This window comes from Chlorocebus sabaeus, chromosome 8 (genome assembly GCF_047675955.1).
Source record: "Chlorocebus sabaeus isolate Y175 chromosome 8, mChlSab1.0.hap1, whole genome shotgun sequence".
NCBI classification, from domain to species: Eukaryota; Metazoa; Chordata; class Mammalia; order Primates; family Cercopithecidae; genus Chlorocebus; species Chlorocebus sabaeus.
Window position 1 is genome coordinate 38015997 of NC_132911.1, and position 21191 is coordinate 38037187.

The 21191-nt window shown below is 38.5% G+C and overlaps 1 protein-coding gene across 7 annotated transcripts in view; it reads right to left on the reverse strand.

Annotated features, from left to right (window-relative positions):
• The window catches only part of NSD3 (nuclear receptor binding SET domain protein 3), a 114143-nt gene that overhangs the window by 15068 nt on the left and 77884 nt on the right, over positions 1 to 21191 (reverse strand). For 4 of the 7 annotated variants that reach the window (XM_037983565.2, XM_037983561.2, XM_037983563.2 and 1 more), the window contains exons 13-19: positions 19799 to 19996; positions 19148 to 19321; positions 14031 to 14177; positions 10431 to 10614; positions 5655 to 5857; positions 4568 to 4680; positions 3659 to 3928 (exon numbers count right to left, since the gene is read on the reverse strand). In XM_037983565.2, coding sequence (XP_037839493.1) covers positions 3659 to 3928; positions 4568 to 4680; positions 5655 to 5857; positions 10431 to 10614; positions 14031 to 14177; positions 19148 to 19321; positions 19799 to 19996 — 1289 coding nt within the window. The remainder of the gene's footprint in view (positions 1 to 3658; positions 3929 to 4567; positions 4681 to 5654; positions 5858 to 10430; positions 10615 to 14030; positions 14178 to 19147; positions 19322 to 19798; positions 19997 to 21191) is intronic. The other 3 variants (XM_007962205.3, XM_007962202.3, XM_007962206.3) reach the window with 2 other exon arrangements.

The following is a 21191-nucleotide window of genomic DNA, read 5'->3' on the forward strand; positions in this document are numbered from 1 at the left end:
GAGGAGAATTTCAACCAAATCAGCTCTACTACTTCTCTTTTCACACATTGGGATTCAAGGTAAGATTTCATTTGAAGAAATAGTTTTGTGAATTTAAAAGCTTGATCATGATTTATTGTGGTTTACACTTTAATCAGTCTATGAAAATGAGTAAACATAGAAAAATTAAGTGCTGATATCAAATATGATAGCAAGTCTCATAAACTTGATACCACTGTAAAGATGGAAATATTTCAGATGTTCTAAGAGACAGATCTTTAGCCTCAAAGAGTTGCTTACTAGACTTAAAAACCATTAACTGTGAATTCAATTGTGAACAAAAATTGTTAACAAATTCATTAACTTAAAAAATGCTACAGATCTGTCCTTAAAGACTGCAGCAAAAAGGCTGTAATTCAATATTTAATACCTTAACATTTTTTCTGAGAAAGAAACTACTTCATAACAAGAAGTCCCTAGTTTGGCACACATTTTCAGGAATCTGTTCTGTGGAGAAAGAAGGGGACCTGACTGTGTACATTCCATTTCATATTGGACTTCTTTCCTGTAAATACACCGAATATCTTATTCATGTTGCTATAATGTCTTTCTGATTACACTTTTCAATGATTGTATATTTGTAGCTATTTTGTAAAAGACCAATGGTCTTACATCAGCAAACCCTCAAGTGCTAAAGAGCAGGAAAATCAAGATTGTTTAATAAATTATCTTACAACACATTTCAGAATAAGTGCAACTACTATTAAAAGGTGTTAACACAATATTAAAGTGGATGGATTTCAGGATGGCCCCATAAACTCCCATGAAATCATAGGCAAAAATGTGTATATATGATATACATGGCACTAAAGCAATATAAAACATTTTGCATTATATGATGACATTTTAGATGTGGTTGGCCTTGGACCAAGCAGCCCAGTCCACATATCCAGTACATCAGCAAATCCTGTTGGCTCTACCTTTAAAATGTCAGAAATCCAACCACTTCTCTCCTGGCTCAACTACAACCCCAGTGGTTCCACATCACCATGGTCTTTCTACTGGGCGACTCTAATGGTCTCCCTTGATCGCTCTTTCCTTCTTATCATATGTTCTTCATACCACAGCCACAGTTATCCTTTCGAAACCCAAGTGTGGCAGATAGACTCTCAAGGTGGCCCCTGTGATGCCTGCCTGCTGGTGTTCATGCCATTGTGTTGCCTCCTTCCCTTGTTGCGTGTGAGCAGGACCTGTGATTAGCTTCTAACCAACAGAATATGGCATGGGCGACGGGTGATTATGTGAGTTTATGACATAAGACTTTAGTGTCCATCTTCATGTAGTGTCTCTCACCCCCGCTGGCTGTAAGGAAGCAAGTGGCCATGCTGGGAATCCCATGTGGCAAGGAACTGTGGGCAGCCTCTAGAAGCTGAAAGCAGCTCCTGGCCAACGGCAAAACAAACAAACAAACACACACACCCCCCACAAAAACAAAAACAACCGGAGTCTCTCACCCCTACAGCTAGAGAATGGAGTTCTGCCAAACGGAGTTCTGCCAACAACCATGCAAACAGGGAAGCAGATCCTTCCCTAGTCAAGCCACAGAGGAGAACCCAGCCCCAGCTGGCACCTTGACTGCTGCCTGGTGAGGCCCTCAGTAGAGGACCCAGCTAAGGATCGCCTGGACTCCTGACCCATATTAACTGTGAGATAATAAAATGCGTGTTATGTCTTAATTTGCTAAACTTTGTGGTAACATTTGTATGTGGCAACAGAAAACTAATACATCAAATCAGATCAAGTCACTCCCTAGTAAAATCCTCCAGATATTCCCCATCCCATGGCCAATATGGCCAGTAAGGTCCCATCCTATCTAGCTGGTGGCAGCCCTTCTCACTGCAGCTCCTCTCCCTCCTCTCCTGTGGCTCCTCCCCAGGCCCAGAACTTCCTTGCTGTTCCTGGAGCACACTGCAGCCTTTACAGCTGCCTGCCTCCAGTCTGATGTGCTCTTCTCCTGCACACACCTGCATGGCTTTCTACTACACACAGGGCAAACGGCGCCTCCTCAGGCCTTCCTGAGCCAGTCAATTGAAAAGGGCAATCCCTGTCACCAGCTAGCTCCTTTTCCAGCTTTATTTTTATTCACAGCAGTTAGTGGCACTCGACATGTTTATTATCTGTCTCCTCAAGCAGATCCACTAAGGTAAGGGTCTCATGTGTCTTGTTCACTATTGTTTTCCAAGTGCTGAGAATAGTACCTACCACATAGGAAGCAGCTTAATACACTTGTCCCGAATAACTGAATTTCACTTCAAGCAATCTGACCTACAGAAATAGGTGCAGAAAGGTGGATGACCAAGAACATTCATTATGGAATTTAAAAATATTTATCTATTTATTTATTGGGAATAGGTTAAATTATTTACTTACTGGGAAATAGGTTAAATAAATATGGTACATTTTACTATGACTAAAAGGAGACTGTTAAAAAGAATGAAGTAAAATCTATATGTACTGCCACAAATGTATTTATAATATAGTGTGTGAATGGGAAGAAAATGTCAGATATTTATGTTTAGAAAATCCTAAAAAAAACCATATATTTTTATGTATGTTTATAACTATATAGAAAAAGTTATAAAAGGCTACCTATCAAACTATTAACAACGGTTATCTCTGATGAGATGAAGAATTGAAGGGATGAAGGAAGAATTTCACTCTGCTATCTTTTTTGTATTGTATTGATCGTATTGTATGACTTTTCTTTACTATATTAGATGGTATTTTTAAATTACAAACCGGATTTTTTTTTTTTTTTTTTGAGATGGAGTCTCACTCTGTTGCCCAGGCTGGAGTGCAGTGGCGCAATCTCAACTCACTGCAAGCTCCGCCTCCCGGGTTCATGCCATTCTCCTGCCTCAGCCTCCTGAGTAGCTAGGACTACAGGCACCCTCCACCACGCCCGGATAATGTTTTGTATTTTTAGTAGAGATGGGGTTTCACCGTGTTAGCCAGGATGGTCTCAATATCCTGACCTTGTGATCCGCCCTCCTTGGCCTCTCAAAGTGCTGGGATTACAGGCGTGAGCCACTGCGCCCAGCCAATTTTTTTTAAAAGGTAGAAAAATGTCAAGAGTAATTTTAGGTTGGACACAATGGCTCATGCTTACAATCCCAGCACTTTGGGGGGCCAAGACAGGAGAATCACTTGAGTCCAGGAGTTTGAGACCAGCCTGAGCAATGTAGTGAGACCCTACCCAGCTACTTGGAAGACTGAAGCGGGAGAATCTCTTGAGCCCAGGAGTTCAAGGCTTGAGTGAACTATGAACATGCCACTGTACTCCAGCATGGGTAACAGAATGGGGACCCTGTCTTTAAAAGAAAATAAAAGTAAAATAATAAAAAAACAAGTAAAAACTATTTCACATAGAAATTACCAGTGTCCCCTCTCTCCTTTTTATGACTAGCCACTGGACACTCAAAAGTTTAAGTACATTTTATCACCACCTTCTTCCTACTACTCTTCTTTGCTCAAGAAGTACCAAACTCGCAACATGGGAAGTTTTAAAATTTTACCATAAATCCCTGTTTATTTTATCCCTAGAACTATTCCCTATTGAAGCATTCCTAAAAAGCCCAGGTTCTGATCTCTTCCACCCCCCACCACCATCCCATGCTACCTTCTTAATGCTCCTTTTGGTCCTGAGGCCCCAGCCTCTCCGCTCTGTTTTGATGATCTCTGCATCAGGGTACAGTCTCTTTGTAAAGCACTGGTTCTGACAACGATCTCCAGCTGGGCACACCTGTGGGTGGCATTCGTACTGCAACATTCTGTTCAGGCACTCTGATTCCAAGCCACAAGGGTTTTCATCAGCTGGCTTGCAGTTACAGCGGGGAATCTCTGACAGGTCAGCAACCTGGATCTGCACCTTTCCTATTACTTTGTTAGCCTAGAAAACAAAATAACAAGCAAGAGGGAGGCAGCAGGTAAGTCATCTGGCAATGTGGACAGGAACATCTAAAATATCCATGCTACTGCCTCGTGGTGCTACTCCAAGAAAGGTTCTTTATCTTTCCTGATGAGTAAGCTGAAATTAATAACCATCTCTTTTGTCATTTAGTTGACAAAAATATCAAAGCCTCATGTGAATTTTCACTTATTTATCCTGGGTATCTCTACTTTCACTAGATGGAAATTTCATAACTGAAAACAAGAGAAAATATGCTTGTTTGGGAGTTCTCTAAAATAAAGGGAGTAAACACCTATATTCTCATTTGGTGGCAGGATAACCTGGTAGAACGAGAACAGCATTTCACATAAGACATGTTGCTACTAGGTATGAGAGGACTTATCAAAGGCCTACTTTTCACAGCACAATAGCTACGTCTCCCATTTGATGCTTCCAACAGGAGCTCTGTTTTACAGAAGACTGTGATAATTAGAAAAGTTTGCACAAGTCAAAAAGGGTCTTTAACTACTAGAGAGTCATGCATTTCATCTCATCTATTAAATACCAATGCTTTCATAGTAAAGACTTACTTTGCTTCTTATTTTATTTGGCAATCCCAGGCCAGAGATAAAGACTTACTTTGATGTGTTTGTAGGGAGGGGGTTTTCTTGAGTTTTTTTCAATCTCTAGGGCTTCTTTACTCTCTCTTTGTGCTTTCAATTCCTGGAAACGTTTTGCAGCTTCTTCCAGTGCTGCCAATAAGACGACACAAAGTATGTAAATACCAAAAACCAAAGGAAAATTGATGGGATAGTAGTTTTACACTGTCTTCCCAATGCTTTGCATCTGGCCTGAGATTTTTCTGTTTAAAATTATTTTCTGGAAGTTACTGTTTACCACCAGGATGGGGTAACAATGAAATAGGATATAACTCATTGAACACTATGCTCTGTGCATGCTGTTGCCTCAGGGAAGAGGCTCTACTTCAATGATCAGAGGTCTCCAAGTGACCCTAACAGCAGCTTTTTGCCTTATACTAGATTTAAATTCATTTTACCCTTACCAGAAAGCCAAACACTGCAAAAGCAACTGTAAGGCTTTTCATGGGAAGTCTTTACTATTTTTCTGTTGCAAAAGAACTTCACTTGATTAAAAAGACTATTCTCAGGCTGGGGTTGGTGGCTTAGAGCTATAATCCCAGCACTTTGGAAGGCTGAGGCGGGCAGATTGCTTGAACCCAGGAGTTTAAGACCAGCCCGGGCAACATGGTGAAACCCCATCTCTATAAAAAATGCAAAAATTAGCTGGGCATGATGGCAGGTACCTGTAGCCCCAGCTACTCGGGAGGCTGAGGCAAGAGGATAGCTTGAGCCCTGGAGTTGAGGGCTGCAGTGAGCTGTGATCATGCCACTGCATTCCAGCCTGGGCAACAGAGTGAGACCCTGTCTAAAAAAAACAAAACAAACAAAAAAACAAAGACTATTCCTAGAATAATCTGTGTTTATAGAAAGATCACTGAAGAAATTCCTTTCAAATACACAGCACAGTCTACAATATTGAAATGTATTTCAAACCTGGTTCTAATGTGACTGGAAGCTTATGGACACAGGATCATAATGCCTAGTGAAAATTCTCTAATATCGGAAATATTAGGGAGGTGAGGAGATGTTGAGAAACCGACACCGGAGTTGTAGTTTTGAGTCATTGTAAACATCATCCAGCTTACCTTTTTTGAAGGTCTTGTTAATACTAGTCTGCCCCTCAGCAAAGCTTTTGTCTCCTTCAACATAAGGGAACACTCTGCCCTGGTGTACCCAGTAGTAGTCATGAGAACCAAAGAAGAACACAGGGAAGTCCCCCAAGTCATGTTTAAGGCCCTGGATGTTCAGTGGCACAGACCTGGGGTTGCAGATCTCTGCTGGCCACCATCTGAAAACGAAAGCAATTTTAGATCAAGAAGGCAAAAACAAAACAAAACAAAAAACCACTATTTACAAGGTTGGCAGAAGGGAAAAAAATTTTGTATTTTGCAATTTTCATTCAGATTCAAAGAACATAAAATACCGCACATCATTAAAAAAATTAAGTAATTAATGAAATAGTGAACACAGACTAAACAAATTAGGCCCTAATCACCTGATGTACTTTCTTTGAAAAAATATTTCATATTTATAAAATACATATCATGAAAATATGTTCTAAAATATCATAATACTGAACCTACTACCCAATGACATTCTAAACCTAATTTCAATCCTAGAAGTCATGTTTCTCTCCAAACTTAATACTGAGATTATCTTTCCAGGTATAACAGTTTATTTCTAGTAGTCAATGGAATAATTTTGAGAATAAACTGATGCTGTAATAAAGAATGACCACTCCCATTCAAATCAGCATTTAGTCTGTAGTCAACCTGGGCAAACACCTCTCGGTCAAATGTACTAGGTTTTATATCACTTTGTATTTCAGAATCTAATTCATCTTAGATCATAATAAACATGGAATAGAGGACAGAATGAAAATATAACTGTTTCAGGCTATGATAATTGAATACTACAGCAGTCACTAAATGAAACCATCTGTGAGAAAATCTGACAGTTTCTAGCAAGCAGACAAATTAAGAATTAAATGATGAAGCTAACAGTCAGAAAATGAGACCAACCTCACAGGCTTTTGTAGTAAATATACATAGATGTAAATTTTTTCAATCTCTTATTTTACATATGCCTAATAAAACAATTTTTTAACACATAACTGTATTACTGAGAAGATAAATGGTGACATGATTGCACTCCCCGATTTCATATTGCAGAACTTGATGATAAAGTGTCACCTGAAAGGTACTCTGCTGTTCATCTAAGAATTAAAAACATGGGTAAGAATCCATGCTCATATTGTAAACAAAACAAAAACCACTATTTTCTGTGATAGATATTTGGTTCGTTCTCAAAGCAGGCTCTATTTCTAAACAACTTTAAGGTAAATATGTATACAGTTACTGCCTTCACTAACGTCAGTTAGGAAGAGGCACACATTCTGCCTGGGTTTGTTCCAGGTCCTCCTATTTTCCCCCAAGAAGCAATACATTGGAGTAACTGGTTATTGAAAATAAACAGCTTCATGCAGCCCCACTGGGCCTGATCAGAAAGAAATACATTAAGAATTAGTTCATGGATGGAAGTCTTTCCAAAACATACAAGAAGAATCTGACCTAGATACAAAATCTCATTGGACTGTGAACTTAATTGGAGCACTGTTTTGGGTTCTTTAAAATGTAATGTAATTAAAACTTAAGTATTAAAATAAGTCAGACATTTTCATATTCATAACTTTTAAAAAACTGAAGTTTATTTGAAGATCTGAAGGCTTCTTACATTCTTTTAGGTATTTCTTATCTAGAAATGACTTAAATATATTAATTTTCAAACTGTGCACCCTTCTCCACACCAGAAAGATACATATTTTTCAATTATGAAAGCAGTATGCACTTCTTTTAAAAATTAAAGCAATGCAGAAATGTATAACAGAAAAGTGAAAATGCCTCTTCTTGTAATCTCATCCTTGACACTATTAACATTAGATGTGTTTCTTTCCAGGTATTAAAAACACATTGTATCGGCCGGGTTGGGTGGCTCAAGCCTGTAATCCCAGCACTTGGGGAGGTTGTGGCAGGCAGATCACTTGAAGTCAGGAGTTCGAGACCAGCCTGCCCAACATGGTGAAACCTCATCTCTAATAAAAACACAAAGATTAGCCAGGCGTCATGGCATACATCTGTAATCCCAGCTACTCGGGAGGCTGAGGCAGGAGAACCGCTTGAACCCGGGAGGCAGAGGCTGCAGTGAGCCAAGATTGTACCACTGCGTTCCAGCCTGGGACACAGCAAGACTTCGTCTCAAAAAAAAAAAAGAAAGAAAGAAAAAGAAGCAGGGGGAGGTTTGATCTCAATACCCCAGATCTCAGCTAAAAATGAAGTTCTAAAATTTAAATGGTTAAACTTGTAACATATGTAAAAGAGAGAGAACAGACTGGGCGCAGTGGCTCACACCCATAATCCCAGCACCTTGGGAGGCTGAGGCGGGCAGATCACGAGGTCAAGAGATTGAGACCATCCTGGCCAACATAGTGAAACCCCATCTCTACTAAAAATACAAAAATTAGCTGGGTGTGGTGGTGCGCACCTATAGTCCCAGCTACTCAGGAGGCTGAGGCAGGACAATCACTTGAACCCAGGAGGCGGAGGCTGCAGTGAGCCAAGATCACACCACTGCACTCCAGCCTGGCGACAGAGCAAGACTGTCTCAAAAAAATTAATAAAAAAAAAAAAGAGAGAGAGAACAAACATAGCTCTTGCTAAAAAAATTACAGTATGTTAGAAATTTTCTAGAAATATATTTTACAGCCGGACATGGTGGCTCACACCTGTAATCCCAGCACTTTGGGAGGTTGAGGCGGGCAGATCAGCTGAGGTCAGGAGTTCAAGACCAGCCTGGCCAACATAGTGAAATCCCGTCTGTACTAAAATTACAAAAATTAGCCAGGCGTGGTGTCAGGTGCCTGTAATCCCAGCTACTTGGGAGGCTGAAGCAGGAGAATCGCTTGAACCCAGGAAGTGGGGGTTACAGTGAGCAGAGATCACATCACTACATTCCAGCCTGGGTGACAGAGTGAGACTCCATCTCAAAAAAAAAAAAAAAAGAAATATATTTTATCTAGGATTCTAACTGAAAAGCAGAACTCTATTGTGCTATCTCGAATAGTATCTATTTTCTTAGTAAAATGATAAATTGCCTCAAAATGTAGAGTTTTTTAGTTTTTTTTTTTTTTTTTTTGGAGACAGGGTCTTGCTCTGTTGCCCAGCCTGGAGTGCAGTAGCACAATCATGGCTCACTGCAGCCTCAACCTCCTGGGCTCCAGCAATCCTCCAGAACCAGTCGCCCGAGTAGTTATGATGCTACCACACCTGGCACGCCACTATGCCCAGCTAATTTGTATATATATTTTGTAGAGAGAGGGTTTTGTCACATTGCCCATGCTGGTCTTGAACTCCTCAGCTCAAGCAATCCACCTGCCCCAACCTCCTACAGTGCTAGGATTACAGGCATGAATCACTGTACCTGGCCAAGCTTTAAAACTGTATCACTATACCTGTTCAGCGAAGGCTCGTTGAAAGCCTTAAAGGAGAAAGTGTTATTAAAATAATGGTACTCACATACTTCCTGCTTCATTCCCTTAAGACTGAAGCCTCTTAATGGAATAATCTCTACTTAAATTCTATAAAGTTTTCTCTTTACACATGGTTTAGGGCTAAAATGGACGAGATTCAGGGGCAAAGAGCTATTTTGACCAGAATATAAACGATTTTATTAGAAATCAGAAATCAACATGTATCTAATTAAGACACAAAGAAAATATCAAATCTAGCTAAGTGTGGTGGCTCATTCCTATAATCCTAGCACTTTGGGAGGCTGAGGCAGGAAGATCGCTTGAGCCCAGGAGTTTGAGACCAGCCTAGGCAATACAGTGAGACTCCATATCTCACTATATTTATTCAATTTAAATTAAAAAAACATTTTAAGGCTGGGCGCGGTGGCTCACACCTGTAATCCCAGCACTTTGGGAGGCCGAGGCGGGCGGATCATGAGGTCGGGAGATTGAGACCATCTTGACTAACACGGTGAAACCCCATCTCTACTAAAAATACAAAAAATTAGCCAGGCGTGGTGGCGGGTGCTACTCAGGAGGCTGAGGCAGGAGAATGGTGTGAACCCGGGAGGCGGAGCTTGCAGTGAGCCGAGATCGTGCCACTGTACTCCAGCCTGGGCAACAGAGTGAGACTCCGTCTCAAACAATAATAATAATAATAATAATAATTTAAAAGTTAAAAAAAAATCATCTCCACTGTCCACATAAGAACTTTTATTCCAAAATCTAGTAGTTACATAGCCCATTAGTATAAAACAACTTTCAGGACTTAAAAATTGGTGGGCATGGTGGCTCATGCCTGTAATCCCAGCACTTTGGGAGGCTGAGGTGGGCAGACTACTTGACTCATGAGTTCGAGACCAGCCTGGGCAACATGGCAAAACATCATCTCTACTAAAAATACAAAAAACTAGCCAGGGTGGTGGTGTGCACCTGTAATCCCAGCTACTTGGGGGCTGAGGTGGGAGGATGGCTTGAGCTAGCAGGTGCAGTGAGCCGAGATCACACCACTGCACTCCAGCCTTGGTGATAAGCTAAACCTTGTCTCACAAACAAACAATCAACCAACCAATCCCAAAGAAAAAGAAAAAGAAAAAAATTCAATAATGAATTAGGAACATAACCTTCCCAACCCCTTAAGAATCCAGCCTCAAAACATGGTTCTTTTCTTTTCTTTTTTTTTAAGGAAGTAGGTCCACGCTGTCTACCTCTCTATCTCCAAGCCCCTCTGCACCCAGAGCATGAAACTGGTCTGCACAATGACTGATACTTCCTCTTTGTTCTTGGAAAAACTTGCCTGTAATTTCCCAATTTGACCCAAACAATCTGCTTGTAATGTAGTTTCTTGCCAGCTTTACAGTCATTACAATTCCAGCAGCCTTCTGGCATTTCTATACTCAGGCATTCCGGGTGGAAGGAAGCTGGGCATGATTCGCAGCAGAGCAATCTTCCACCTTGAAACAAATAAACAGTCTTAATAACTGAGAAAAGAGGAGAGAGAAAAACAAAGAAAAAGGAGAAAGTTATCTTTTCAGCACATTAAATCTGATTCAAATTGGGGGAAAATAACAAAGGGACTGAGTCATATCTACAGTGATGGATTAAAATAGCAAATGAATGTATTTAGCTACTTTTCAGGGTTTCAGTGGCCAGAAACTCAGAGCTTCTGAGTAGTACCAAAAGCATCCATGTACTCTTTACTCCTTTAAACTATGGGCTACTGAGGTATCAGTTTAGAAGCTAAACTCTTAACATATGACCAAACTGAAGCATAAAATCTTTTGACTGAGTAGATTTGAGAGGTTTTTCAAACATGTAAGTAGCAACTTTCTTTTCTCTTTCAGAGGTAAAAAAGAAAGCAAGTCATTGTTGTATTTTAATCCAGTGCCATGGTTAACTAAATTCCTTTACAATATAATTAGCAAGAAAAAAATAGCCAATAGGTTGATCAGTACTTTTTTCTTTCCATAAAGAATACAAAAAGCAAAAGGAACACAGAATCTCAAATTGGTGATTATGTTATCATTACCTTTTGGTGAAGATATACAGGCTATACAGCAGTGGTTTGCAACTTTTTCATCACCAAGGATTCCCTTTTCCCTCCTCATGAACCCATATCATTTCAAGTATTTTATCAACAACCAAAAAACCTGTGTGTGTGTGTGTGTGTGTGTATGTATTCTCTCTATATATATACAGAGAATATATTTTGAGACGGGATCTCACTATCTTGCCCAGGCTGGTCTTGAACTCTTGGCCTCAAGCAATCCTCCTGCCTCAGCCTCCCAAAGCACTAGGATTACAGGCGTGAGCCACCATGCCTGGCCAAAATCTGCATTTTAAAAGTAACAATTTCTCCAATTTTTATTAACCAAAGAAATATATAACTGCTAATCAGAGATTCTGATCCCAATAACAAAACTAGTATTATCACATTAAATTGTTAAATCATAGCCAAATTTAAAAAACTCATGCAGCCTGATTCTGTACAAATGTGTAATTCTGTTAGATTTTCTGAAATATTAAACATAGTTCAAAAATTTTGTTTACGTCTCTTCTGACTTCATATTGAGAACCACTGCTTTATAGCATAAAATTAAGTAGTTATCAGTATAGAATGAAGTACCATATGCAAGGGGCTCACTCCAGGTTCCCTGTCAAAACTCTTTCCTTTTAGATACACAAAATACTCTCTGGACTGAGACCAAAATAGGTGTGGCAAACAAAATAGTTGTAAATGCTAAGAAATATGAAATTCTGGGAGGAAATTAGGTATTTCTAATATGTATTTCAATACGTGACAGAGAATGTTGTTAACCACTGAAGATGAAATATAATAAAGACAAATATTTATTGGAAAAAAACCGGATCTTTTCATTGGAAAATCAGGTCTATAACTCATGAGTGTACCGAGATTTAAAGTCTCATAAGCAAAAGGGTAAGAGCCCTCTATGCAACTTTATCAAATCACATGCTCCAACCTTCTGAGGGCTTGCTACCAATTTTCCAGAAAATCTTGTCTTCCTATAGATTTTCAAACTTCTGATTAACATAAAAACAAAAAGAAAATCCATATACAACCCATGATGAATTAAATTACTATATTTCCTCTGCTTAAAAGCTTTTACTTCAACCATCAAGATTTTTTTTTCTGGGACTACATCTCAATATGGATTAACTGGTTCAGTTTACCAACCTAGAGATCAGATGCCCAAGTGCTCTAAACTTAGGTAGGGAATTCATCTATAAATTTAAAGTAAAATGAGATTATTCCTTTTTTTTCCATCAGAAAGGAATGACCAGTAGGGAGAAAAGTCTGCAAACAGCTTTAGAGGACATGTGATTATTAGCACTGACGTAGAAAAGTCAGGCTGGTCATTTTTAACATTATGGAATAGTTCTTAATTTTAAGTCTTATTTCAGAGGAAATACAGAGCCAGAATCATCAGAGAAAATTGTCATGATAAAGATGATTAAAATACACAAGGGAAATAAAAAATATATGAATGGTCCACTTTGGTGCTATGCAAGAAAACTGGGATACAAGAGAAGTGAGATATGGTTCAAGTTAAGCAAACAGAGGGCTCAAAATAATTTCAATTCATGTCAAAGTTAATACTGAGTACTGAAAACAAAGTAAGCAACAATTGAATTAATCTAATTTTATATAGGTACCAGCAGGAATATAAAGCATTTCCTAAAATGTCTCAGGCAGAATAATTATGGAGTGAGTCAAACCTATGTTCATTTTTTGTTTTGAAAGCAGGCAGTATTATCAATAAAGTGATATAATCTGACTGGGGAAAACAGACAAAAAAGCCAGTACTCTCTCCAATACTTCTAATATGTTCCAATCGACTTGCTGAGTCGCACTTTCTTTTAGTCAAGAGTTGCCACTTCAGATGTCTGACAAAGAGCAAAGATACATCAAACAGGCAACACAAAGAATTTTTTTAAAGCCCATTTCAAATACACCTAGTGTGTGTGTGTGTGTGTGTGTGTGTGTGTGTGTGTGTGTGTATGGTATATTAGTTATGAATGAAGTTTTCTTTAAAGATTCTGAACTTGGCCCCAGATCATAATGGGAATGTACACAGGAAAAGGCCCTCATCTTTCAAGCTCATTTATTTTTCCCTATGGGATAATAATTCCCCAAATAATACATCATTGTTAAATCATTTTTATAACAGGTAGGATTATGGAAACTAAACACAATATAAAGTTATCTTCCATAGGTTAAATTAACTGGGAGAATACAAATATCTATTTAGCTCTTGGTACTGTGTGGATAATTATCCATCAGCAATTCAGCTGGGCTGCCTTCCAGCATCCAGCATTAGGGGTATTCTCCCCCACCAGCTTCCTACCAATGTCTCCTAAGGGAAGGGCAACTACTTTTCATAGCATCTTAACCGAACATTTAAGAGCACAATGACAGAACATATTCTAAAAGCAAACTTTTAAGTATCAGTATCTTAGTTTCCCTCTTTTAACAACCTACCTTATTAGTTGCAAGTTAGTAACAAATTATACCCTATCTTTTCTATTCCAACTTGAATGATAGTTTCACACCAGGAAAAAGAGAAAGAACATTTAGAATATTATTCTATATTTATACTGACCAAAATCCTAGTCTTTCTATTTTAATAACTTGTAAATATGGAATGTGTGAAAATTTATTCAAGGGAAGAATAAGTAAAAATTTGCAATAATGGAATTATTTTAAGCCCTTTTTAATAATTGTGCAGCCATATGAAGACACAATCACAACCACCAAGGCAGAATTTACCAAAAGCAACAGATGGTGCTTGACAGGCATACATTTCCCCCCTACATTGAAAGAGAAAAAAATAGGAAATGCAAAAATAAAAGCAAGAGAAACTATTTTGATTATTACCTTTCTCACATTTCTTTTTGGAAGCTGACGAAGAAGGAATCATAGGTAATTTCATCAACTCAGCACGATTTGATTCATTCAGTAGATAGTGGGACTTATAGGCATATGAACTGAACATGGGGTCTGAATGGTCCTGAACTATCAGCCCTATACGAAACAAACAGAAAGAGATGAGCTGCAATGAAACTACCCATGATTCCATGAGGAAAAAATAAACCAACACCTATTATGTATGCTTCAAAGTTGGGGGGGGAGGGCGAAAATGAGAATATGAAGAAAAAAGAAAGATCTGACAGAAAGGTTTTCTATAGTTTTCAAAGGGAGTCTGAACTACTCAATTCCTTATCCCTATATATTATAGAAACCTATATTCTGCAGAAGAAAACTTCAAATAATTTGAAGATATAAACACTTGAAATCATACAGAAAACCCCTTAGGGAAAACAAAGCTACACTGCTTCATATTTGGATGTACAATGACGACAACCCAAAGAACAAAAGGATATTATATATCATGTAATGAGATTGAAACAAGAATCATTTACATAAGTAGACCCTGATCTACCTTCAATATAACAAGTAGCACTTTAAGGTAGAATGGAAGTCTCTCCTTTTTTCTATTCATATCTTCAGAAACACTCAAAGAAATCCTAACTTTCTCTGCCAGATAGTGAAACTCTTCCCTATCAATATGGTACATGTTTTATTTCACTTTATATTATATTTTATCTTTTTTTGAGACAGAGTCTTGCTCTGTCACCCAGGCTGGAGGGTAGTGGTGTGATCATGGCTCATTGCACCTTTGAATTTCTGGGCTCTAGCAATCCTCTGGCCTCAGCCTCCCGAGTAGCTGGGACTACAGATAAGTACATGCCACCACACCAGGATAATTTTAAAATTTTTTATAGAGATGGGGTCTATAATAGCTTCTGTGCCCAGGCTGGTCTCTAACTTCTGGCCTTAAGTAATCCTCCCATCTTGGCCTTCCAAAATGTTGGGATTACAGGCATGAGCCACTGTGCCAGGTCTGGTACATGATTTTAAAGGAGCCATAATTTCCTGAACTTTACTGAGGTAATGCAAACATTTTCATATTTTCCCTGAGACGATATAAAGGGTTAATAAAATCAATCCTTTTGATCTACCAATTATAGCTCTGCTACTTGGAGGAAAACACTAAAGCTACCTGTGGTTCCCTCTTCTTTCCCTTCCCCCTCCCCCAGTTAATTCATGATGTAGCTACAAGCCACTCCTAAACCTAGGCAACTGTGAGACCAGGGGACATTTCTCTATCCTCTATCTTGGCTACTGCATGAATGTATAACGATGTAGGATTTTAGAATACAAATTATGGCAGCAGTTTTATTTAGAGATCATTTTGAAGGGGAGGGAAATTACCATTTACTTTTCTCTGTGGGCATTATCTTAATACTCTACACTGAGACAAATTCAAGAAATATCTCTGGCCTAAATAACAGAATGGAACTTGAAATTACTAACAATATGACAGTCTTCTTTTTGTTTTTTTTTTTGAGACAGGGTCTCACGCTGTTACCCAGGCTGGAGTCCAGGGCGTGATCACAGCAGCCTTGACCTCCTGGGCCTCAAGTGATCCTACCACCTCAACCTCCCAAGTAGCTAGGACTACAGGCGTTTGTCACCATGCCTGGCTACGTTTTTGATTTTTTTGTAGAGACGAGGTCTTGCTATGTTGCCCAGGCTGATCTTGAATTCCTGGGCTCAAGCAATCCTCCCACCTCTGCCTCTCAAAATGTTGGAATTACAGGCATGAGCCATGGTGCTCAGCCAGAATCTTCTAATAAAAGTTATATAGGCCGGGCACAGTGGCTCACACCTGTAATCCCAGCACTTTGGGAGGCCAAGACAGGCGGATCACCTGAGGTCGGGAGTTCAAGACCAGCCTGACCAACATGGAAAAACCCAGTCTCTACTACAAATACAAAAGAATTAGCCAGGTGTGGTGGTGCATGCCTGTAATCCCAGCTACTTGGGAGGCTGAGGCAGGAGAATCGCTTGAACCCAGAAGGCAGAGGTTGCAGTGAGCTGAGATCTTTTTGCCTGGGCAAAAAGAGCAAAACTCCGTCTCAAAAAAAAAAGTTATATAATGTTGAAATAAACTTCATACATTTCATACATTTAATAGAGGGAGATGGTGTAGTGTAAAAGAATATGGGCTTTGAAATAAGAAGGATCAAGTACAAATGCTGGTCCCTCCATTTAACTTGTGTGACATTAGGTAAATTATTTAATCTGGGTTTCAGTGTTCTCACCTGTATACCATGGAGAGAGAACTTCTTAGGGAAACTGTGGCAATTCATTCAGATAGTGTTTAGTAAAGTTCGACTTACATATGCAAAATAAATTGCTATTATTTACTGTTAAAATGAAAAGAAAACTCCAGCCTACATTACCCATTTAAAAGTACCATTACAAAGAAGGGCATAGAATGCTAAGTAACTCAATTTACCCAGCTCTCTAAGATGAAAGGAGATGCTAAAGAATAAGCACTATACTGAAAAATGTCTGCATGCTTCTTGTGAATCTACAATTAGGTGGCATGTGGAAGAGGAGTGATGTTCCTCAAACCCTGAAACATTTTGAAAAATACTGCCAGACATTGTAGTCCTTAAGAAATAGTTTAATGATTCTAAACACCCAATAACCAAGAACTAAGAGAAAATCTATGTGAAGGGAAAAATTCTGTATGAGGCAAGAAACAAGCAAGACAAGCTAAGTTTTCTAATACCCAAACATAAATGACTAACGTGCTCCTTTCTGTGTGTGGATTTATTAGTTATGTCTCCTTTAAAAAGGTGACCTTTATAAATATTTATAAAAGAACACATATTATTTACTTGTGAAAGACTTTTGATTTAAGCCTTCCCAACATCTGATCTATTTAGAGTAAGTCTTTGTCAAATGCTAAAAAATAAAATGAAGGTTATGTTTACCATACAAAGTCTCACAGTTAAATATGTGGGAATTAAATAATTTTGCTTAAATAGGCATTTAAATTCAGTAAATATTCCAGAATAACTGTCAAATTATTAAGATGTAAATACTGATTCTGTTGTTAAACATGGGTTTTCCCTCCACTGACATTATTCTCAGAATTTTAATCAAGTTATGTAAGTTAAATTTAACAAAATGGCTAGAGTTTCTATAAGCGTACAATTTTCTAGTTGTCCTAAATTGAAAATAGTATATTTTGTTTCACAATTCACTGCAGTCTTGAACTCCTGGGTTCAAGTGATCCTCCCTCCTCAGCCTCTGAGTAGCTGGGACTACAGGCACACACCACCATGCTTGGCTAATTCCTTTATTTTTTGTAGAGATGGGGTCTTGTTATGTTGCCCAGACTGGTCCTGAACTCCTGGCCTTAAGCAATCCTCCTGCCTCAGCCTCCCAAGTGTTGGGATTACAGGCGTGAACTACTGTGCCCAGCCAGAAAATACCTATTTTAAAGGTATCCCAATTATTGAATGAAGTAGAGCAAAAGAGAATATTGATTAATCTACTGATGGCATTTGATTCAGAATGTGCCCCAACATAAGCCAACATAATAGTTATAAACTTGATATTAAAATACAGGCTAAATGATACATGCTTATACACTGACAGGAAATGTCAGTGCCCAGCAATGGTAGCACAGAGTTTGCAAAGCAATAAGAATGACTTTATGTTATCACTGCCACTCATCTGTTTAAAAGACTCTAAAGCTAAATATTCAACTGATAATACAATGATTTTTTCTAATCATCACTTTCTTAGGAATGCAGAGATAGGAAAGGCAATGAGTGACACCTTTTTATTTATTATTTGCCCACCTGTTACCATATGGCAGGAAACATTTCAGACCTACTCCTCCATGATACCAGCCAGGTTTCAGAGCAGGATACATTTGACACTGCTGTAGTTAAGAAAGACACAGTACTTCCTGCTCCAAAGGCAGACAGTCACATGTGCTTATAAAGCAGGCAAACAGAAAGTAGTGTCTACTACAGACCCCGCCAGCTACTCCACAAAGGACTACGATTTAATCTTTTCCTGCCTACCTCCAAGTAATGTTTTCATAATGAGATACAAAAGCAAAACCACCTAAGATCTATCATACTACCTAAATTCTATTTTAAAAAGTTGTTATAGTACTTTCACCAAATTAAAATAACTGTCCCCTAAAGCAAAACCAACCAACCAAACAAAAACTACTTTCATCTTCGGTATGGTCTAAATAGAATCTAACAAGCATGATGGGCCTTAGAGGCCTTGAGAATAGTTCAGACAGAGGGAAGGTCAGAAAACTTTGCACTTAAAAACAAAACGAAAGCAATATTTAGGGATATTAGTTGGTTTTTATAACACTTACTAAGTACCAAAAAAGTTTTATTATAATATGGCTGAGATAAAGCCAGATATTCTCTTTTAACATTCAACTAAAGAAGTTTCATTTTATATTTATCACGAACCCAGGTTCACTGACCCCTGTAGGGCTACAGTATTGTTTTTAGTTGATCAATCTCTTGGCATACTTAAATACCAACAGCTGGCTTTAAGAAAGCCCACATGGCTGGCTCTGAACTAACACCACCACATATGCTGCCTTGGCTGTGTCCCATCAGGCCCTCCTCAATGCCAGATCAAAACATTATGATAAAATACAACATAAACAACTGAAAAATAGATGTGCTGGTCTTGCCTTCCAAGTGAAATCTCAATCACTTGAAAGTTCTGGTTTAAGATTATAACATGGGAAGGATCTGCTTTGAATAGAAGAGTTGTTTGCAGAAGGGAAAAGATTAATCTTTTAACGCTCCAAACAGAAAAACTAAGAACTTAACTATAATTCTGTTATTTTTAGAAATGCAGATTTTAGCTTAACTTATGGAAGAATTACTATTCTAACACTTTGGACATCTGGCATTATAAAAGTTACTGGAATGTTCATCTCTCTCAGGGATATATTACAGTGGAATTCTGCACTGGGTAGAAGATTCTACTAGATGGCCTGAGTTCTTTCCCAATGCTGAGACTCTATGTTAATGAAGAAATATGCCAATGATCTCAAAAATAAATGAAGAGAAAAGTTAGACACTCACCTCTGGCACAAACGAAACAAAAGCCTACATTTACAGCAGAAGAAGAATTACTGCTCCGTTTGGAATGATTACTACAGATGAGAACGTAGGAGGATACTAACATGCTTCCAGCCGCAATGCAAGCATCTCCAGAGTGATAGGCAACTGGACATCTCAAACATCTCATCATGCGGCCTGTTTAAAGACAAGTCAAAAAGCAATCTAATAAGGCATCCGCAGGACATAAAAAGGAGTTTTTGGAGTTGGACTTTTTTGGGTCCCCATGAGATGCTAGTTACAGTAGATATAAAGCATTTTTTCTTCCCTAGTCTGGCTCTGTCATCCTATGCTATATGGCCCCTAAATGTAAGCCTAATAGTCACTTAGAGATCGTCCAAAGAAAAAATTATTTGTCCCAATGCTGCAGAGATGGTGGTATCCAACAGGGCACCTAACTGAAGGACTTTCAAGGGTATTTGGAACACATGGAATTTTCTTCTCATGGTCTGAATTTGGAACGTAATCTCTACTTAACACGTACTGTGGCTGAACTGTTAAAGCGAGAGATACACAGAAGGAGAATGCCCTATGTTGTTTGTAATATATAATTGATAATGTTATTTGCCACTGCACTTAAAACAAAAATCTTTGTCTCTTCTTCAGCTGTTTTACCTTTACTTGCTTTGTGGATATCTTTCTCCATAGAGCAGGCAGAGCAGCAGTGCTGAGGACAGCGGAATCCTTTTGATTCAAAGATGGCAGTGGGGAATTTGCGGACACAGGCTTCATGATAAAATTTCCCACAAGCACCAACAGAACAACGCTTCACATCTTTACCAGACACTTTACACGAGAAACATGGGTGCTGCCCTGTAAAATTGGTGAGGAATATAAATCAAATAAAATTGACTAAAGCATATTCAAGTAGCAGCAGCTATAGACATCAAACAGCTACTCCTAAAACAGACTCTAATACTATATTTAAGAATTTAATGCACAAAAAAGCACTTAAAATAAATGCTAAATTCAAATTATGTTTTAAATTTTGCTAGAATATTTGATTATCAATTTGGAGACAGAATACTAAAAACAATTTAGATCTCCAAAACTGATTCCACAGAAAAGCCAGAACAGAGTTTAACATCTCGTAGCAGACAGCAGCAAAGTCTTCCCCACATAGAATAAATAAATTACCAAAGGAAAGACAGATTCCATTAGATAATCACTGATTATTTCTATGTACAAAATATACATAAAATGAAAACTCACAATCCTAATAAAAAAGAAAATTACAGCTAGACATATCTTATTCGAACTACAGAAAATCAACGACAAAGAAAATATTCAAATTATCCACAAAAAAAGACAATTACTTTCAAACAGAGCTGACTGAAAGAGAAAAAGGGAAGCCAAAAAGCAATAGAATGCTATCTTCAAAGGGCTGAAAGAAAATAATTACCAAACCAGAATTCTATACCCAGTAAAAATATTCGTCAAGAATGAAGTGAAATCAACATTTGCTAGGGAGAATTAACAAAACCTAGTTCTTTGAAAAAGAATAATAAAATTGGCCGGGCGCGGTGGCTCAAGCCTGTAATCCCAGCACTTTGGGAGGCCGAGACGAGCGGATCACGAGGTCAGGAGATAAAGACCATCCTGGCTAACACGGTGAAACCCCATCTCTACTAAAAAATACAAAAAACTAGCCGGCGAGGTGGCAGGCGCCTGTAGTCCCAGCTACTCGGGAGGCTGAGGCAGGAGAATGGTGTAAACCCGGGAGGCGGAGCTTGCAGTGAGCTGAGATCCGGCCACTGCACTCCAGCCTGGGCGACAGAGCAAGACTCCGTCTCAAAAAAAAAAAAAAAAAAAAGAATAATAAAATTGATTACCTCTGGTAAGAATAATAAAAAAAGGAGAAAGGTCCTAATATTAATATCAGAAATGAAAAATGGAACATCACTACAAATCCTACAAACATTAAAAAGATAGTAAAAGGGTATCACTATATTTTTGCTAATAAATTTGAAAATTTAGATGAATGGACAGATTCCTAGAAAAAAAGAAC